The sequence below is a fragment of the Rhinoraja longicauda genome, chromosome 15 (assembly GCF_053455715.1).
Source record: "Rhinoraja longicauda isolate Sanriku21f chromosome 15, sRhiLon1.1, whole genome shotgun sequence".
Classification (NCBI taxonomy): Eukaryota; Metazoa; Chordata; class Chondrichthyes; order Rajiformes; family Arhynchobatidae; genus Rhinoraja; species Rhinoraja longicauda.
Window position 1 is genome coordinate 37,677,916 of NC_135967.1, and position 20,045 is coordinate 37,697,960.

General features: G+C 37.9%; 1 protein-coding gene across 1 annotated transcript in view; it reads right to left on the bottom strand.

Annotated features, from left to right (window-relative positions):
- Positions 1–752: 752 nt before the first annotated feature.
- Positions 753–20,045, bottom strand: part of LOC144600660 (cullin-4B-like) — a 39,374-nt gene continuing 20,081 nt past the window's right edge. Inside the window, exons 8-20 of the mRNA XM_078412512.1 lie at positions 19,004–19,086; positions 18,584–18,651; positions 18,228–18,346; positions 15,425–15,617; positions 12,978–13,082; positions 12,130–12,240; positions 11,244–11,329; positions 9,163–9,270; positions 8,159–8,272; positions 4,728–4,833; positions 3,955–4,127; positions 2,316–2,468; positions 753–2,020 (exon numbers count right to left, since the gene is read on the bottom strand). Coding sequence (XP_078268638.1) covers positions 1,925–2,020; positions 2,316–2,468; positions 3,955–4,127; positions 4,728–4,833; positions 8,159–8,272; positions 9,163–9,270; positions 11,244–11,329; positions 12,130–12,240; positions 12,978–13,082; positions 15,425–15,617; positions 18,228–18,346; positions 18,584–18,651; positions 19,004–19,086 — 1,515 coding nt within the window. The 3' untranslated portion in view covers positions 753–1,924. The remainder of the gene's footprint in view (positions 2,021–2,315; positions 2,469–3,954; positions 4,128–4,727; positions 4,834–8,158; positions 8,273–9,162; positions 9,271–11,243; positions 11,330–12,129; positions 12,241–12,977; positions 13,083–15,424; positions 15,618–18,227; positions 18,347–18,583; positions 18,652–19,003; positions 19,087–20,045) is intronic.

Below are 20,045 nucleotides of genomic sequence, written 5' to 3' on the forward strand. Positions count from 1 at the left end.
CTAAAGTGATATAAAAGAACCTGTGGCTGAAGAAATGACTAAAGAATCTGCAGAAAAATGTAATTTAATGTGACTGTAATTACAATAGAATTATTATCTCTCCAACAGTTTCTTCTCTCACCGACAGATTTCTCAAACTCTGTATCAATTCCATATCATGTAGCTGGTCTCCTGATGTTTAATGATGTAGAACCATAGAATCAGATTTTCCAAGTCAACTTACAGTTCCATTACACGGCTTGCACCAAAACCATCGCTGCATCATTTGACTATCAATTAAAATGTCCAGTTGTTCATGAACAAAATTGCATACAATGGAAGTAGTGACAGAAATTGGATTGAGAATTGCACCTGGAATGAGGCAGCATTATGCAGTAACAAGAGATTGGGTTTTTTTCCCCATCGAGCAATATTCCATCTCTCTTGACATTAACTCCAGCTGAGGGACATGCAACAGGTGCTAGCAATCCTCTGTACACCAACACAATTCAACCATGAATGAACACACACATCTAAGCCTAATCCTGCTTGCAACCAGGAGTAAAATAGTCTTTCCCGCAGAAGTTACTATCCTGAAGTGAAAATCCATTATCCAGACTGAATCTTTTCTTAGCTCGAACAATTTTGTATTTATAGCTGAACAATTAAACTCTCCCAAACCCATTGCTAACATGGGAAGAGAAAGGGAAATTAATTAGACTTATTACACAAAAACTATTTATTCAATATTTATTCAACACAAAAACCTTGAATATGGACCTCATTCACTTTCGGTAAGGGACACATATGTACATATATAACAATTTCATTTGGAAAAGCCACAGTAGTCTTTGTGCACCTCTGTTGCCCGCTTGTAAGTACAAAGGCCTCTTGTTGTTCATTTGATGTTTAATTTTCACAATTGCCAAAGAACTGAGCAGTTTAACAGACATTTTTATCAGGTTCTTTTCTCTTTACCTCCCCTCCACATAAGGTTTAATAATACAGGAAATGATCAAGATTTTACACAACCCAAGCTGAGCAAAGGTTGAAACAAAAATGTATTTCTGCAGACTACACTCTGATAAAGGTTATGTCCAGCCATAAATCTCCAAATGTTGCTGCATTCTCAGTGGTTAAATCTATTACTGTTATGATAAATGATAAATACAACATGGCAAATGCTTTGGAATTTTCCAGCAGGGTCAAAATACAAAACAGACATCACTGCATTACAGACAATAGTTTATTACCCACATTCCACTTTTGGCACCTCCTTTAGTTGTCAAAAATGCTGGCAAAAATGAACAAAATCCATATTTGTAAAATAAAACATTTAAAGATAATGTTCACAACTAAGGATTGATACCAATTATTTCATTGCAATACTAAAATCAGGTTAAAATAAAACTTTCAGAAATAGTGAGCAATTAGGCTTCGCTCAATTCTGTTTCAAGTGTGAATGACACCTGTTGGGATGCCTAATGATATCAAGTAGTTCTGAAGACATGCTCATTTAGAAGAAAAAGAGAAAAATAAAACAGTCGCTCCACAGAAAACATGGACACAACTCAAATTGATTCAACAATGACGTGGCTAATCAAGAAGACAAAACTGATGAGGTGCAGCTTAGTATTGCATCCGTTCTTCACAATTACCAAGTTAGTTTGAAAGTTGGGGAGGGGCCACACTTGCTTTTGGTGACCACTGTTAACTCAAACATGTCGAAGTCCAATAGCATTAGCAGAGATTCACAAAGTACTCTCTGGATGGGCACATTTTCCTTCAGCGAAGTTCTCTCCCAGTTATTTCAGTAATGCCATCGTCCATATATTTCTAGGCAATACCAACTAAAAACTCATTTACTGGGATTAACATCATAGCACTAAGCTATTGATCACCCAAGGTTTGAAGTGCTTGAAGAAGTTTGTCTTCATCTGAATGTCTACGCCACATAGTTGTATTGGTTGGTATTTTCTTTGTCTCTCTCCATGTAGTCCCTGTCAATTAAAGATTCGATTCTTTTCTTTAGATCAGCAGGCTGAAAGGAGAAATGTGAAATGTTATTTATATGGCAAAAAATAATGTGATGCCGATTGTGGTTTAGTTCTGAATTCATTTTAGCAAATTACTTGTTCTTATCTAGAAAATTCTGATGGCCTAGAATGAACACACTCCTGCTCCCAAACACACCATGCCTGATGATTATTCCTTTGCAGATTCTGAGAGGGTGAAAAATTACGTTAATAAAATCAAATTATCAAAAGACCCCTTTCTACATCAAACTTTATGCCTGACATACTATTACCCACATTCAAAAAGGCTGTAGTGTATACCTTGACTGGAAATTTCAGCTGGTTATATACTTCAGATACAAGAAGATTGTGGCTCAAAGTTTTTCTCATTTTCATGATTCGGACAATGGCAGCATCTATTTGATACTGCCTATCTTGGAACACTCTCTCAGTAGTGCTGACCTGTTCTTCAATCTATAAAAAAGAAAGTAACTGTTAAAGTTGCAATACTTGAAAGCTAATCGCACCAACCTTACTGATACTGGAATTAAAGGTAGACACAAAAAGCTGGAGCAACTCAGCGGGACAGGCAGCATCTCTGGAGAGAAGGAATGGGTGACGTTTCAGGTTGAGACCCTTCTTCAGACTGAAGGGTCTCGACATGAAACATCACCAATTCCTTCTCTCCAGTGTTGCTGCCTGTCCCGCTGAGTTACTCCAGCATTGTGTCTACCTTCGATTTAAACCAGCATCTGCAGTTCTTTCCTACTGATACTGAAATTAAATGGAAATTATGTTTGCAAAGTAAAAATGAGTCAAGGGATATTAAAAACGTTTACAAAACCAACACTATGAACTCGCGTTTCACAAGTTTATTTTCCTTCTGCAGTGCCTTTAATATAGCAAAACATATGAAGGTAATCTTGAAAGTACTATAGAGGGGAAACAGGTTGGTTGAGAATGGCGTGCATTAGCCTTAGACAATGGCCAGAGAGTGATGGACTAGAGAACCAAACTTGTGGCAAATAAATATTTTAGAATAGATATCAAATTTAATGGTTCCATTTTGAAAGTAAACCATTTTTGTTTAATTCACCCTAGGGAATGGGTTTCAATATGGATTAAAACCTAAATTTTCAAAATTTCCCCCACTGGGAAAGACAGCTTTCTTTTGTGCAGTTAGTTAGGTTTTGACAGCAATCCTCATCTGTACCAAGCTAATTTTAACATGGTCAATGATCCAGATGTAACAAGATGCAGCAGCAGATAAGGGTTGCGAGGTAAATAACGTGCTGATCTTCAAGTGATTCTGGTTTTAAAAGAGAGGAAGAGAAATAATATAAACAAAAGAAAAAACTACAGATTGGGTGATGAAATAATATACTCTTACGCCAAAAATCTACTGACATTAACTGTCCAGGCTCAGATATCCAGAATGACTACTTGTGAAAATAAATAAGGGACATTTACCACTTTACAACACATAGGTAATGTCATGATAAAACTATACACCAGTCTTTAGGAGAAGTAAAGAGAGAAAGGTAAACAACAAGTAATTGCTTCAAAAATAGCAAATATCATCAGTCCTTCAACCTGACAAGCTAAAGAACATACCCAGAATAAGGGAGATAAATGATTGGAAAATTCATAAAAGAAACTTAGAAGAAAGTATAACCAAAGCTGCCATGCTGGGGGTGCAGTCTTTCACACTCAATAGTCCATGGAATAGTTGGTACAAGTGGCTAAATAAACTTAATGATTTAGTTATGGGGCAATTTCTAAATCGAGATCTGTGCCCATGCTTTGGCATGGAATCATTAGATCCCAAAAGAGTACTCCAACCAGCAAAACTAACAACCCTTATAGTTCAACAGTACAAACATTCACACTGACAGTGCACAATTAGTGTTCTGTGTATTTTAATTGGTTGCCCTCTCAAGAAATGAGGGGTTTTGCATACCGTTTCTTTCATCTGGATCTGGTTAATCTTGATCCTGAACAACTTGTGTTTAAAATCATCATTACAGGTGAATTTATCACAGTCTTCTATGTCTTTGCTTTTTGGAGTCTTGGTCAGTACACGTGCTTTGCCACATGCCAATGACTGTAATGTTCTTCGTAACTCTCCATCCTCTGATGATGAAATGTTCATAATTAACAACTTTATACAAGCATTTGAGAAGACTTTGGCCCTTTGACAATAATTATACTACAAACCCTTTCCCAGTATTTTGAGTAATTGGCTATTTTCTTGTGTGCCAAGGCAGTGAATGAGAGCAGGCTTTTCAAAATTGAAGGACATCACAGCTGATACTAGTCTCATCTAATGTTCATGCAAAAATGGATGAGCAAGTGTGCAAAAATCATTGGACAACAAGAAAAAAAAATCTCAATTTTTCAGGTTAAGTCATGTGCCTTAATTAGCAGCCACAACTAAAATCATCTAACTAGTATAAACCAAACCAATTAATTATTACATTTAGAGGATAATTACAAAATAAATGAAATCCATTGCTCCAGAATTTAACAATCTTGCTCTGTTTCTATTCTACTTTGCAGTAGAATGACTTTGATTAAAAAATAAGTTAAGTTTCTGACATTTGCTTTCTTAGATTTGCATTTCCCCATTTAGTTTTGTTCAATTTACTACTGATAGCTTATGGACACCTACAGATATATTATACTGTCATTCAATGAAATCTCCATTTTCGGTTAAAATAAAAGAACACAAACCTATTCCAGTTGCAGTTTTAATTTCCTCCAAACTGAACTCTTCCCCTTCATTAAACATGAGTAGTACCAGAGTTTGGAAAAGTGACACTTGAAGCTCTTTCTTACCCTATCGTAAAAGGAGATAACATTTAAAAAATATTATTTCTATTATTAAATGGCTGTCACAACTTACCTGAATTAATTTTGAACATCTTTAAGTTATGAGGAGCTATCCTATTTACCACTTTACAACACATAGGTAATGTCCTGATAAAACTATTAAATGTTTTTAAATGTGTTAATTGACAGTAACTGCAATTGTTTTAGTTTAGAGATATTCACAGGATTGGACAGGATTTGTTCTCCATCCCGAAATGCATTCTGATGGCAGTGGTGGTGAGCTGTCTACTTGAACTGCTTAGCTTGTGAGGTGAAGGCATTCCTGCAGATCCAGTTTAAGAGATGATGCCAGGCATTTGCTGTGTTTCATGGCAGAACATGCAAGTTGGGAGGCTCCACTGACGATCGAAAAGGGCTTCGAGTTTTGCAGAGAGTCATTTTTTCTCCATTCTAAACTTCAGAGCATATACCACACTAGAGTATCTCTGGAAACAAAATGCAAGTATTTTAAAGCTACTGCTTCGGTATGCGTGAAAACAGAAAGCGTGGAACAGTTTGATGTTAATTTTATAAATACCTTTCTGCAAATTTTCTTTTAATGACCTAGGCCAGGGGTGTCAAACTACTGTGTCAAACGGGATGATTTGGGATAAAAAACCTCCCCACTCCCCAGCTCCCGGGGATGAGTGGAAGCTACGGCCATATTCGGCCATGTGGTTAAAAGGGCGGGAAGAGGCCGCGCTGGGGAAGGTGGCGAGTCTTAGCATTGTTGTGAACACCGGGAAGTGCCTGGGCTGCCGCCACAGAGACCGCCACCGTGTGTACCTGAAACCCAGGTGAGTGCGTGGGTAGAGGCTGATGGGAAGTCGCCGCACTGTGGCGCAGCCAGCGATCCAAAATCTGAGCTGCTCTCCAGTGCGAGCGCTCTGGGTTTGGGTTAAGGTTAGGTGGGATGTGAAGACGTGCTGGTAGTTATGCGGGAATAGGGAAGATAAGGGAGATGGTGGTGTTAAAGGAAGGGGAGGGGAAGCAGATGAGGGAAGGGAGGGTTTTTAGGGATGAGGAAGGGAAGAGAGGGTGTTGAGGGAGTGGAGCGGGGAAGTAGGTGGAAAAGAAAGCAAGTAGGGAGGGAACGTGTGAGGAAGGGAGCAGATGAATGGTGTTTAGGGATGAGGGAAGGGAGGGGATTTAGGGATGAAGTAAGGAAAGAGAGAGGATAAAGTAAGGGAGGGGAGTGGGGGAGTAGTTGGAAGGAAGGAAGTGGGGATGAGAGAAGGGATAGGCTGAGGAAAGGGAGGGCAGGTGAGGAAGAAGGTGAGGGTAGAGAAGGACATGAGTGGTGAGGGGAGAGGATGTGAGGGGAAGGAAGAAAACCAATAAGAAGGATGGAGAGTGGGGCTTTCAGGTGAGATGATGGACATACCATCTTTCACCATGCCAGGAAGCTGCTGTTTGGCTGTTCACCACCCAGCCAGCCCATTGTGGGCAATACATAAACACTGCAGGACGACTACAAGACAGGGGAACAGAATTAGGCCATTTAACCCATCGTCTACTTTGCCATTCAACCATGCCTGATCTATTTTCTCTCTCAACCACATTCTATTGTCTTCTTTCTCTCTGTAACCTAATCAAGACCTATCAATCTCTGCCTTAATAATACCCAATGTCTTGGCCTCCACCGCTGTCTGTAGCAATGAATTCCACAGATTCATCACCCATTCCTCCTCATCTCCATTTTGAATGTATGACCTTTTTCTTCTCATGCTGTGACCTCTGGTACTAGACTCTCCTATTACTGGAAACATTATTTCCACATCCACTCCATCTAGGGCCTAGATACCAATCATACAAGTAATGCTTGCTAGGCAATCTTCTTCATAAGAAACAAAATTCGTAAAGTGAAACACTTTGTAGTTATAGCAGAGACTGAGACACATGAGAACAGGGTGAAAAAACGAAGGTGACGAAAGCTGTGGGAGCACGCGCGTGTGTGTTTGCTGATCCGGCCCGCATGAAGTGTTTTGCCTATTCTGGCCCATGATCTAAAATTAGTTTGACACCCCTGACCTAGACTCTTGTGGATAGCAGTCACAATGGCAAAGTGTTATTCTAGGCAGCAAATGTCAGAAAGCATTAATCCCAGTTCAATCTATTCTTTTCCAAAGTTTAAAGATATATTTTCATGTCATCATTGGATACTTGCAACGGTTGAATAAATGAGTTAGCCATTGTAAACGTAATTCCCAAGTGAAGTGCTGCAGTGGAAAATCCTGCTCAGGACAGGAGATGCAAGGAGTTTGTCGATGCAATCCAAGCCAGATAGATTGTGAGGATCTTTGTAAGAGCTAATACCATGTAGGAAAAAATTGAACATCTTGAATAACTGCATTTGTGAATTTGGTGCTCAAATAGATCATCGATTTTTCTTTTCAGAAATCCTCCTGTGCATTTTAGTGTCAGTGGGCTACCACTACCATTAATTGCAATGATAGCCTATTCCCTCGCTTTTTGCTAACTGCCATGCCTGCAGGGTTAGATCTACTGACACCAACTTTCTATCCCACCCATCCTGATTTTTGTTGGAACCAAGGGAACTGGATGAGGAGTATACCAAATATAATTTCATGAAGGATTCTTAGTGACAAGCATGGGGAAAAAAAAAAATCATTTTATAACTGTGAACTGATCCAGAGAAAACCCAGTGCCTACATCATTACACAGTGGTAGACACAAAATGCTGGAGGAACTCAGCGGGTCAGGCAGCATCTCGAGAGAGAAGGAATGGGTGACGTTTCGGGTCGAGACCCTTCTTCAGACTGATATCAGGGGAGGGGGCAGAACAAAGATAGAATGTAGTTGGAGACAAGAAGATTAGTGGGAGAAGTGGGAAGGGGGAGGGGATAGAGAGGGAAAGCAGGGACTATCTGAAGTGATCCCTCATTACACAGTGCACACCTTAAAGATAGGCAAGATTTACTTCAGAGGTTTGGTCATACAAAATCAAACAACCAACCAACAATAACCCCAAGATAACAAATTTAAATTATTCTGGCAGTGTCTACCACCCTTCCTTATCCTTTCAGTTCACATTAATATTTTTTTGTGACACTTCCAATTCAATAAACAGCAGAGATTAGTTTCAAATCCATCATTTGGGCTTAAATCCATGATATTCTGACACTTAAATCATCATAAAACCCTAAATCATGCAGAATAAACATTCTTAGAGCTCAGATTCACCAAATTAATTATTTAAGCTTCATGCATATCCTATTATTTCAGTAGCTCGTTTAATAACGATTTTAAAAAGGCCAAATTTTGAAACATACCTCTTTAAATTCTGCTTTCAGTACGCAATGACCCAACGTTGACTGCCACTGTAACTTCCTACCACTGTGCTTACCCAGATAAAAGGTCTTGAAAATCTCCTGAAGTTTCACCATCTACACAAAAGGAAAACAAGAAGCAACATTTTGGATTGTTTAACATTGCAGATCTATGTGCTGTTAAGGCAATGTATCAAGTGGTTTAATGCTGCTATATCAGCTATTGGGAAGAATTTGATTAGAATCCAAGGAAACTGGTCTTCTTCATGGGTGAGTGCTCTGATTCTAATAAAAAATAATGCCACTGTAAAGACTTTGATATTGAAGGTTAAAGTTATATTTGAGCAAATACAGAGACACAGAGACTGAAGATGCTAGAATCTTCAGCAACACCAAGTGCTGGAGAAACTCGTGTCAGGCAGCATCTGGGGAGAGAAATGGACAGACAACCTTTTGGGACAGGAACTCCTTCTTTGGGCTGAAGGAGTGGAAAAGGAAAGCTGAAAAAGAAAGGTAGAGACGTCAGGGCAAAGCACGGTAAGTGATAGGTGATTACAGGTGCAGGAGAAGAGGTGGTTGGCAGATGGGTGGAGATAGTAACAACGACTGGAGGTAAAAGGGAGACAAATGGGTACCAGATAAAGAAAGAGGGGGAGTGAAATGTAAAGCCAGGCGGAGGGTTGGAGACAAAAGGGGACAGAGTGGAGGGGAAAGAAGGGGAATAAAAGGGAAATGGAGGACTATGATGGGAGGGGTGGGAGATGAGGGTAAGCAGGAGGGGAAAGGAATAAGGCAAGGTGTGGTGGGAACAATGTGTGTGCAGAGGTGGAAAAGAGGGGTAGGGGAATACAACTCAAAATTCAATGTTCATATCATTGAGGTATGTGTTACCCAAGCAGAACACGAGGTGCTGTTCTTCCGGTATGGAAACTAAAATCTGCTTGCTGCATGATTCCTATCATAATTTTATTGCAATGACTTGTTCAGACTTAACATAAAATACTAACCTCCAGGGGTAAATGAACTTCCATGGGCACATAAGTTGGCCAGTAGCCCATTGTGAGGATGTTTACAGTCAGTTCAAGATTCCCTGGTATGTTCTGATTTTGCATGTACTGTGAAAAACCAGAGACACGCTTAACCTTTTAACCATCAACATTTTGCAACCTCCAAACATTTAAACTAAAATAATATCTTGCTATTTTTCCTACCAAAGTAAATAATATCACATTTTCCCACATTGTACTCAATCTACAATGCTGTTGGTCACTTACTCCTTAATGTTTCCTTTCTAGCTAAATGGAAGGAGCACGAATAAATGCTATTTTCTTTTATAACACGCGTTTCTTTCTGGGTGTGGCAAGCTTTGGATCATGAGAACCTGGTATTATTAATATCGATACCAATCTCACACAACTTTAACATATTTTGCCTTATGAACATTTGTCATAGAAGACAGAAAAATATTGCAAAGGAGCAGGCCTGCAATGTCTGTGCCTTATATGCCAAGCTAAGCTAATCTTATTTACCAGCACATGATCAATACCCCTCTATTCCCTGCACATCCATGTGACGATCTAAAAGCCTCTTAAACACTACTATTGTATCTACCTCCACCACCCTCCAGGCACCTAGTAGCCTCTATAACTTGCCCACACATCCTTTAAATGTTGCCCCTTTCATTTTAAAGCTATGCCCTGTAGTCTTTAATATTTCCACCCTCATGATTTTATACATGTTATTATTAGGTCTCCCCTCAGCTTCTGATGCTCCTGAGAAAGAAGCTTTATTGTATAAAGAAAAAAGTTATGCTGTGTATTTAGATGATTAGACATTTTTAGAAATAGGATTTCCCCCAAAATACTGAATATGAAATTAGCACACTTTAGGCCAAGATAAAATATTTTCAGTAACTGTAAATTGATTTGAAAACTACCCAACAAAATAATTTTAAAATCTTAAAGATCTGTAAATAGAATTTCTATTATTCACATTTGTAAAAGAAAGTAAAGCTGGTCATAAAAGTTGTAACTATTCACCAATGTCAGCAAATGGAAACAAACATAGCAGATTAGGCAATGTTATGGATTTGAGGAAGTCAGGGACAACTCAACCAGGAATGAGTGTAAGTAGAGAATGTGTTCAAAATAGCTTTCTAAAAATGTATTTGAACTAATATCACGGACTAAAGCAAAGAAGGGGAAGTTGGTCCATTGCTTCTGTTTTCTGAAAGGGTTATTGTTTTAGTTTGGCCCATCATCCAGCTTTCTGCCCCCAGCTATTCTTTTGTCAGTTAGTTTAAATCCAGGACCTCTGTTACATGCCAGTAGGAACATTATTTTTCTTATTACTTCTACTAAAACCACTCAAGTGTTGAATAGCCCTGTTGTTTATTTCTCTTCAGATCAAAGGAGACCACCCACAGCTGCTCCATTTTGCAATGATAACAAAACTAATCCCTAATTTCACCCTGAAATACTTAACATGTCACATTTCTGGGCCTCAATATACTTTTTTCAGACACAATTCTTCAGCTGTGGCCTAAATATTAATTTTCAAGGTCTCGCATGATTGCTTTTTGTTCATTGCTTCTGTTTATAAAGTATTTTCTCATACACAACTAACAATACTGATGTTACCGAATGCAAATATACGTTACTTAAATCTATATTTTTCAAAGTTAAACTTATGACGGAAAAGAATGCAGTTCAATCTGTAAAACCAATGAACTTTCTGCTAAGTCATTAATACTACAAATTCTATGGGCTGTGTTTTTGCAACAATTGAATCAATGTCATGCAAGAGCAAAGATGAGAATATTGGAAAGAGCATGACACTGAGAAATAATGGATGGTGAAGAAAAAGTTAATAATGTCTGAAACAGTACTTGGGTATCAGATGATCGAGGCATGTTACTTAATTATTAGCAGAGAAATCTTGGCCTAACCAGTTGGTGAAAAAACTGAACCTTAGAAAAAATACGATAAAAAGCTTAAAATAAACTCTGAATATATTATTGACAATCACAAGCAGTTTTAAAAATAAACACAGTAGTACCAACTGAACAATCTAAATTTAAATGTGATACCTGTTTAAACTGGATCATAATATCTTTTGAGAGCTCCATGTCTCTGAACATTCCTTCCAATTTGCTGGTGAATGCAGCGCCACATTCTTAAAAAGAAAGATTTTATAATAGATTACCCAAAATAACAAGTATGCAGTGAATTACTGTCATTTTAAAGGTACGGGGGGGGGGGGGGGGACAAAAAAACTGTTTCAATGGACGATATCAAAAACCCAAATGACTGACACATCCTCTTGGCATGTTTTTATTACCTAAATTGGGGAAGGGTTAAAAAGACTAATTTGTCGAGCACCGCCCAACAGCCTTATTGCTATTGTATCAAATTGAATTAATGCTTAATAAGATAATCAATTAAAAGGTTTGAAAACACAAATTTATATTAAATATATATTTAGAATCAATGGAAATAGAACACAAACTAGATAAGTGCAACTTTGAATGATACATTTACTTTTCATGAACAAATTGTAAACTCAAATAATTTAAAGAAAACAAAACTATCAAAAATTCACAATAAAAATCATCCAGCTGATGAGATACACCTCTAATGCCAGAACCATTGATTATGTAGTGCAGTGGGCGATTACGAGAAAAACAACATTTAATTACAGAATGGCTCGTGGCATTGAAATCACATGAGCAAAATGGGTATTAGTGAGGACTTTGTGATTTACAGACAAATAAGGGTTAAAATACATTCACTTAATTGTTTTGAGACAATTTGTTTCAACATTCAGAAGTCTGAATTTCAAGGTTGAGTATTTTTCCCCAAAAATGAACCAAAACAAAGATACAAGTACGACTGGAATAATCTGGGTTTTTTTTAATGCCTTCAGGAAGTTGAGCAAACATTCCAACTCAATTTCTTTAACAAAAGCAAACTCACCATGTTTCAATTTGGACAGCATCGATTTTTCTGCATCCACTGATGCACTCTTTCCCACCAATAGTCTCTTTGCCAAGTCCTTCTTGTAAAATGCCTCAAATACGTCTTTTCCTGTTAATTTTCAAAACATAGAAATATAGATTTAAAGCCCTTTGCTCTTTTTTCCTTCTAAAAAATTGAAATTCTATTAGTAAAGGGCCAAGTTGGGCTGAAGGAACTGTTTCCTTGCTTAATGAACAGAAAACTAGGTTTATAATTTACTGCTGCCAAATGCTGATATCCTAAACAATAAATGTTTATTATCCCTTGAAATCCACCCAAGTATTTTTAAAAAAGTTGTTAAAAAAGTGATATAAAATGCGAATTCAATTAGCAATTCAATGCAAGCAAATAGTTTGAATGTCAGATGTTTGGTATTAATTTTGTTAAATTTGCCACTGCTATATTAATCATTGTTTTTGTCCTGATTACAACAGATTCATTGTTGTGGTGGGCTCAAGATCCAATACCCTTCAATTCCTCATCCAATTTACCGTTCATCGTGAGTCTTGATAAAACATACTGGGAGACAACTCAGCCATGATGGAGGAAGAGAGGGTTGAAAGATAGACAACAAAAGCTCGGCCAATTGAACACTCAACATCAACATTCCCAACAAAGTATCTGGATGATAAACAAATGCAGGAACTCTGACATCCAACTCCAATCCTGGTTACTGGTCTCTGCTATCAACTTCAGTTGTATGTCGCTCTGCATCACAGCAAAACATTTCTATTCACTGGTCCAATGGTGGGGACGTAATAATTTGCTATCATTTAGAGGTGAACAAAAATCAATTATAAACATACCATAAATAAATCTAAATATTATCATAATCTTATCCAGCATCTTCTCAAGCTCTTCATCAGTCGCCTCTTTGTTCCCAGCTCGGAGCTTTGAATCCACATATTTAGCTGAAAAATAAAAGCATACGGGTTACTTCATGTCTATTCAAAATAAAAAAATGTCAAACGTTCATCGTCTTGCAGTGTTTATACTCCCCCCTCTCCTTTATTCTCTCTACACCAATGACTGCACCTCCACAGACTCCTCTGTCAAGCTTCTCAAGTTTGTGGACGACACAACCCTGATTGGACTGATCCAGGATGGGGAGGAATCTGCCTACAAACAGGAAGTGATGCAGCTGGCGTCCTGGTGCCATCGCAACAACCTGGAACTCAATGCTCTTAAGACGGTGGAATTGATTGTCGACTTTGGGAGAGTTCCCCCTCCCCTCACTCACCATCAACAACACCACAGTCACATCTGTGGAATCATTTAAGTTCCTTGGAACCATCATCTCCAGGGACTTTAAATGGGAGGCCATCATCGACTCCACAGTAAAAAAAAAATACACAATCTGCCACAGGCAATGATGGTCCAGTTTTATACTGCCATCATAGAGTCTGGCCTCACCTCCAACATGGTCTGGTTTGGCTCAGCCACCAAGCATGACATCCAGAGGCTGCAGTGCATCGTTCGATCAGCCGAGAAGGTTGTTGGCTGTAACCTTCCCCCCCATCGACGAACTGCACACTGCAAGGGCCAGGAAGCGAGCGGGTAAGATCATCTCCGACCCCTCTTACCCTGGCCACAAACTCTTTGAAGCACTTCCCTCTGCAAGGCGACTCCGGACTGTCAAAACAGCCACAGCCAGACATAAAAACAGCTTTTTTCCACGAGCAGTAGCTCAACAACCAAAAGTCAGTAGCATCCTTTTGTTCTGTTATTTTATTTCATTCTTCACATGTTTAAATGTTTTATTCTTAATTATTTACTGTATATCGTGTTGTTGCTCACGAGCAAAGCAGCAAGGCAAATTCCTGGTATGTATACATACTTGGCTAATAAAATGTATTCAATTCAATCAGTCTTCTCTCACTCACTATCTAATCCCGTCAGTACAGCCATTATTTTATTTTGCTCTCATATGCTTATTCTTTAACACACATATAATTTGGCTCAATTATTCGTTGTGGCAACATATTCTTTATATTAAGCTACGTATTGGTAGAATAATGAAAGAGAAATAATCAATTATCAGGCATTATCAGTGTAGTTTATCATTTTTGAAATTTCCTTCAACACATGAGTGAGAATGAGATTCCAAAGCTGTAGTTATCACTAGACACCAGGCCGTATTTTGATTTATTTGGTGAGGAAGTCAACCAAAGTTCATCCACTATGTGAGAGAAGGCAAAAATTAGTATCCCCATTGTCTGTCTGAAGGAACATAACTGATTCGAAACTTGGATAAGCAAAAATGATGCAGTGTTATTCAGTGTTTCAACAAGTTTTTAAATGGTTAATTGTCATATGGTGTTTTAAACGGTGCAAGTTTTCCATTTTTTTTGGGGTGTTTAAAACAGTATTTTGATGTCTCCCAAGTTCAGTAACAGGTCAGGCTAAATCTGGGGCATGACAGCTCGTTATCAATTTTTTTTCCTCTTCATTCGTAGCTGGGGTTGGTTCAAGTCACTCACACGAGGCTCCTTATTCATCTGTCGGCCAGTCAAGGCGCAGAAACACACTGCAAAAAATACAATCAACTTTCCTCTACCAGGTCCCACAGGAAGTCTCACATTTATTAAAATTGCATTTTGAACTAAAATCTATGGTATGTTTGCTGGACAAGATCACAGAAATTAATTCAATTCATTCATGGGTTTGGTTTACAATCTCTACTTTTAGAATATCCAATATGGAGCTAATTTATGTGCATGTGCATACGAAGGAAGTTATAAAATACATTTTATTTTATATGAAAGTAATGATCTGCTTCCAGCTTATGAAAACAATAGCATGCAAATAGAATCTTTCCACCCACCATCAGTCTTAAAAATGACTCACATATCAGAAGCTTAAGCGAGTTTTTCAAGCAGCTAAACTAAAACAATTGAGAACCAATGCACAAGTGTTTTGAATCTATTCAGAATACATTCGCACCAGCTCAAAAATGTCCTTAAAATATTAAATTAAATCATGAAAAGGTTGAATCATTTTCTTCAAATCAAGTGGATTATTTGAGAAAAATGTCACAATGACAAAATCATTCCGGTTTTAAAAAGGATGAGTAAACAATGAATTGGACTACACTGGCTCCCATGGCAAATTAATGGATTAATTTTAAAATATTTTTCTATTGAAGCGTCTTGAACTAACGACTGAAATCAACAATTTGTGTTTACGGTGTTTAATTTCCATGAGAACATTGAATTAACAGGTATTGTTAGTCACTGTGTAGTGTCTGCCATACCTATAAGTTCAGCTGGTTTGTTTGGTCGTTTGTTAATGAAGGTTTCAAAGGCTTCTTTCATTGCATTGACAAATTTTTCATTCTTCAGGAAGCAAACATCAACCACGTGATCCACTTTGTCCTTGAAATCAAGTAGTTCTTGAACCATTGTTTTATCTTTTTCAGGATTAATTACTATAGTACTGCCAAAGGTCTGAGGATTAAAAAAACTTTTAATCACAATTCTGAGGAAGACAAACAATGATTGAAAATATTTAAATGATCAGACCACTATGTATTGGATAATGCCTGACCTCAAACACAAGTATTTAAATATGGTGCACAGTTTTAGTTGCCAGTCTGAAGAAGGATTTCAACCTGAAATGTCACCCATTCTCTCCAAAGATGTTCCCTGTCCCACTGAGTTACTCCAGCATTTTTGTTTATCTTCAGTGTAAACAGGCATCTGCAGTTCCTTCCGACACAGCTTTAGTTGTCTTTTGAAAGACTCTTCCTTCAACCTCAAGACTGATATTTCTCAAGAAGTATAAATTCTAAGAGCACCATCTGTATCCCCCAATATCTTGCTAAAGTAATCATGTTTCTAACATGAATCATGATGACAAAATGTTGGAATATGAAAAGGTTACCTTGTATTTTCTTGATTTCCCAACACACCTCCCCACCCGTGCCCATCCCCATCCACCGAACAAAGATAAGCACAAATTATCAGCAGTTGTCTGAGTGTCAACAATGGGGACCAGGATGATGTTTAGTCAATGTAATAAGAATTCAGATTCTCCCAACTACCTCTCTCCACTAAATACATCTCCGACAGCCTCAGACATCAGTACACTAATACACCAATCAATAGAAATGATGCATAAACTGGCAAATTTAGTTAGACACAAAAAGCGGGAGAAAAGGAATAGGTGACATTTCGGGTCGAGACCCTTCTTCAAAAGTCTCGACCCGAAATGTCACCTATTCCTTTTCTCCAGAGATGTTGCCTGACCTGCTGAGTGACTCCGGCTTTTTAGTTTAGAAAGATAGTTTAGAGATACAGCGCAGAAACAGGCCCTTCGGCCCACCGGGTCTGCGCCGACCAGCAATCCCCGCACATTAAAACTATCCTACACTCACTAGGGACAATTTTTACATTTACCAAGCCAATTAACCTACAAACCTGTACGTCTTTGGATTGTGGGAGGAAACCGAAGATCTCTGAGAAAACCCACGCAGGTCATGGGGAGAACGTACAAACTCCATACAGACAGCACCTGTACTCAGGATCGAACCCGAGTCTCCGGCGCTGCATTTGCTGTAAGGCAGCAACTCTACCGCCGCACCACCATGACCGTTTGTGTTTATCTTCCACTTTCAGTGACAGGCAAAGGTGTTCAAGCAAATTGGTTTATGGGAAATAAGCAGAGAAACTGAAAGATTACAACAAATTAGACAATAAAAGTAAAATAAAATGACACGAATAAATAGATGAACTCCATCTTTACAGGGTGGAGGGAGCTGTAAAAGTGAAATAATCACTGGAACTATTTAAATTAGGCAGAATCAAATTAAAAGACTGGCAAAGGCAACACTGCTGGCATCACTACATGAGTGTGCCAATGGGATCCACATTAGATATATTGTCTGCAAATAAATTAATTTAAGCATTCAAAAGTCAGTCGATCAACCAAGTAGCATTCATAATTAAAGTGTTACAAAAATTATGCAGATGGTGAACCAAGCTCTTTGGAAATGAACATAACTATCAGGGAAACACTCCTTTCCGAAAGACTAAAATAGGCGTTTGCATGAAATATTAGCTTTAAGAACATGTCATATTTCCTAGGACAGACAATAAATATAAATAACACACATTACACATGACTACTTCTGACATGCCTTCATGATTCACTCTTCCATCTCCATTAACAAACACTCTCTCAATTGTGCAAACAAACATGCCTCAGTATTTTCTGCCTCAAAAGACACATTGATAGTGAAAATTAGAAATGCGAAATTTACCATGACAGAAAGTAAACACGTAACATTGTAGTTTTAATGGTCCAGGGCATAGGAAAAGGCGACAAATTTGGGGGTTTAAAAGCAATTAAAATCTACAGAAGGCTGTTCCCTACCCTATAGGAGATTTACACAGCTAAAACTGATCAATGTGATGATGATCAGGTTAAAATCTGCACAAAAACTCAGAACTTCGTGCTAAACCAAATTATTGCATGAGCAATAAGCAAACATGGATGGGAGGAAAGCAAACAAGTGTGGAATAAGTTCATTAAAAGTGATTTGAAAACATACATTTATCATTGGTGAAAATAAAAGTTAAAATGAGTTGAGAGAACAATTTAAAATTTACCCAACCACAAAATGGAGATTAGAAGGTAGATTAATTTATCACTTTAGAGGCTAACCTTAGATAACAAAGTTTCCATTATTACAATTGTCCATAAGTCAATTTTGTCCATAAATCAGAGGAGACACAAAGATCAACTGTTATGGAAACATATTATCACAATACTGCAATGAATGGTATCAAAGCACACAATGCTGATTTGAAAGACCAATTACTAAAAGTGGAGACAGGAAACAAATTCGGCCATTCATAGGAACAAACATAGGTACATATGTCTTTTGAATCTAATGTATATTATGGGAGCTTATTCATATTTAGGGATGTCTATAAGTTTGGCGTTTATACCCTAGGATAATTATTGTAACTCGTTCACAGGGTCTTCAAGGCAAGTTGTGTTAATCAATTCACTATAAAAGTTAAATAATTTAAGAAATTAAATGAATAACATACCTTTATATATTCAATCCAATGTTGCAATAGAACCTGTACTCCACCTCGAACTCGACTAAAAAGTTGGTAAAGGAGAGAGAGATCTTGTATTCTGTTTTCATCCAGAAGGCTGTTTAAACCTACAGGGTGTTATGAGCAGCTTTATTTTGGTTGGAATGTGATAAAAAAATATGGAAGCATTGCAAAATCTAAAATTTCATCATGAATTAAAGTAACTTGTACCAATTTAAGTTCTAACTCATCTATTATCAAATTCCCGAAAAAGATTCAATAAGTGAATTTGATTAAAGTTTATTGGAGCGGAACTGTATCCTTGTATAGAGAACAGTTTACATCAGTGTTCAATTAAAGGTTACCTTTCTGAAGAATGGCCGGTAAATGTTCACCTAAAAGTTGCTTCTCCACAGTAGCTATTAGAGGTTTCCTGAAGAAAATTAAAAACAAATCGAAATTTAATTAATAATAATGAACTACACTATTTGATTGGACCATCACAAGAAAATCTAAATTACATATTTTCTGCAAAAAGTATTTTGAAACTAAAATATTTGTTGTGTATGTACATGTCGAAGAAACCCTAATAGTCAATTTGTCACTGGTAAAGCATCAAGCAATCGGTTTCAGAGGTTTAATATTAACCTGTGCAGTGCCACACCCAGGTATACTCGGGTCATGGCCAATAGCGAAATAAAAAACGGCAGCGAACAGGTTAAATTGTCCAGAATCATGCAAATAACATAAGCTTTAAAGAATAACTACTAAAAATCTGTACTTACTGTGTGCTCTGATCTAAATAAGTGATAACACGATCTGCTTCTTCCTCCAAACGTTTATTAACATGGTGTAAATATTCTGGAACCTAAATGGAATAAATTGAAATCAATTGGACACGTGGGACTGGCTTAGATTAGGTATCTTGGTTAGCATGGATAAAAGGGGTGAAAGATCTGTTTCCATGCTGAATGATTGCATGACCAAATTTACACCATGCATCAGTCAATATTCCCTTTCCTTGCCATCTTTGTCCCTCCTTCTTATCTGAACCCCAATCATCTGGCCTTTAAACCACTCTCTACTTCAGATGTGGACTTTCCCCAATAACAGCTGCTCCCAATTAACTCTCCCTCACTCTGCCGAATAAGGTCGTAATTTGCCCTCCCCAATTCAGTACTTCCTCCAAAGTCCAGATTTATCATTCATAACCATCTTAAAACTTAGGGTTCTAATCACTGTTCCCAAAATGTTCTCCCATGCCAATCATCCGGCTGGGCTCCTTTCCCAAAACAAGATCCAGCATGGTCCATCCTCTGTTTGAATGCTCCACACACTGTTACAAGAAACCCTCCTGGAAACACCAAGCACATTCTGCTCCATTTGAGCCTCTTGGACTAAGGACCACTTAGACCCATGTCTTGGGCCCAGTTAACATTAGGGGAGTTAAAGTCACTCACTATGACAACCCTGATTCTTTTACATCTTTTCATAAATTGTCTACATAGCTAGTCCTGTTTCCAATTGGCTATTGGGAGGCCTGAAGTATCATTCCCTTATTGCACCTTTCTTATTTGTGAGCTCCACTACTATTGCCTCAGTGAATGATCCCTCCCAGTATACTCTCAGTATGTAAACTGTTTCTGTCTCCCTGATAAGCAATTCAACTTCTCTACCTTTTTTTATCTTCCTCTCAAACACATCTGAAATATCAAAACCCTGGAATGTTGAACTGCCTGTGCTGTCCTTGTCACAACCAAGCCTCTGTAATGGCTACTCCATCATAGCTTCATGCACTGATCCAGGCTCTAAAGCTTTGCTTTACTC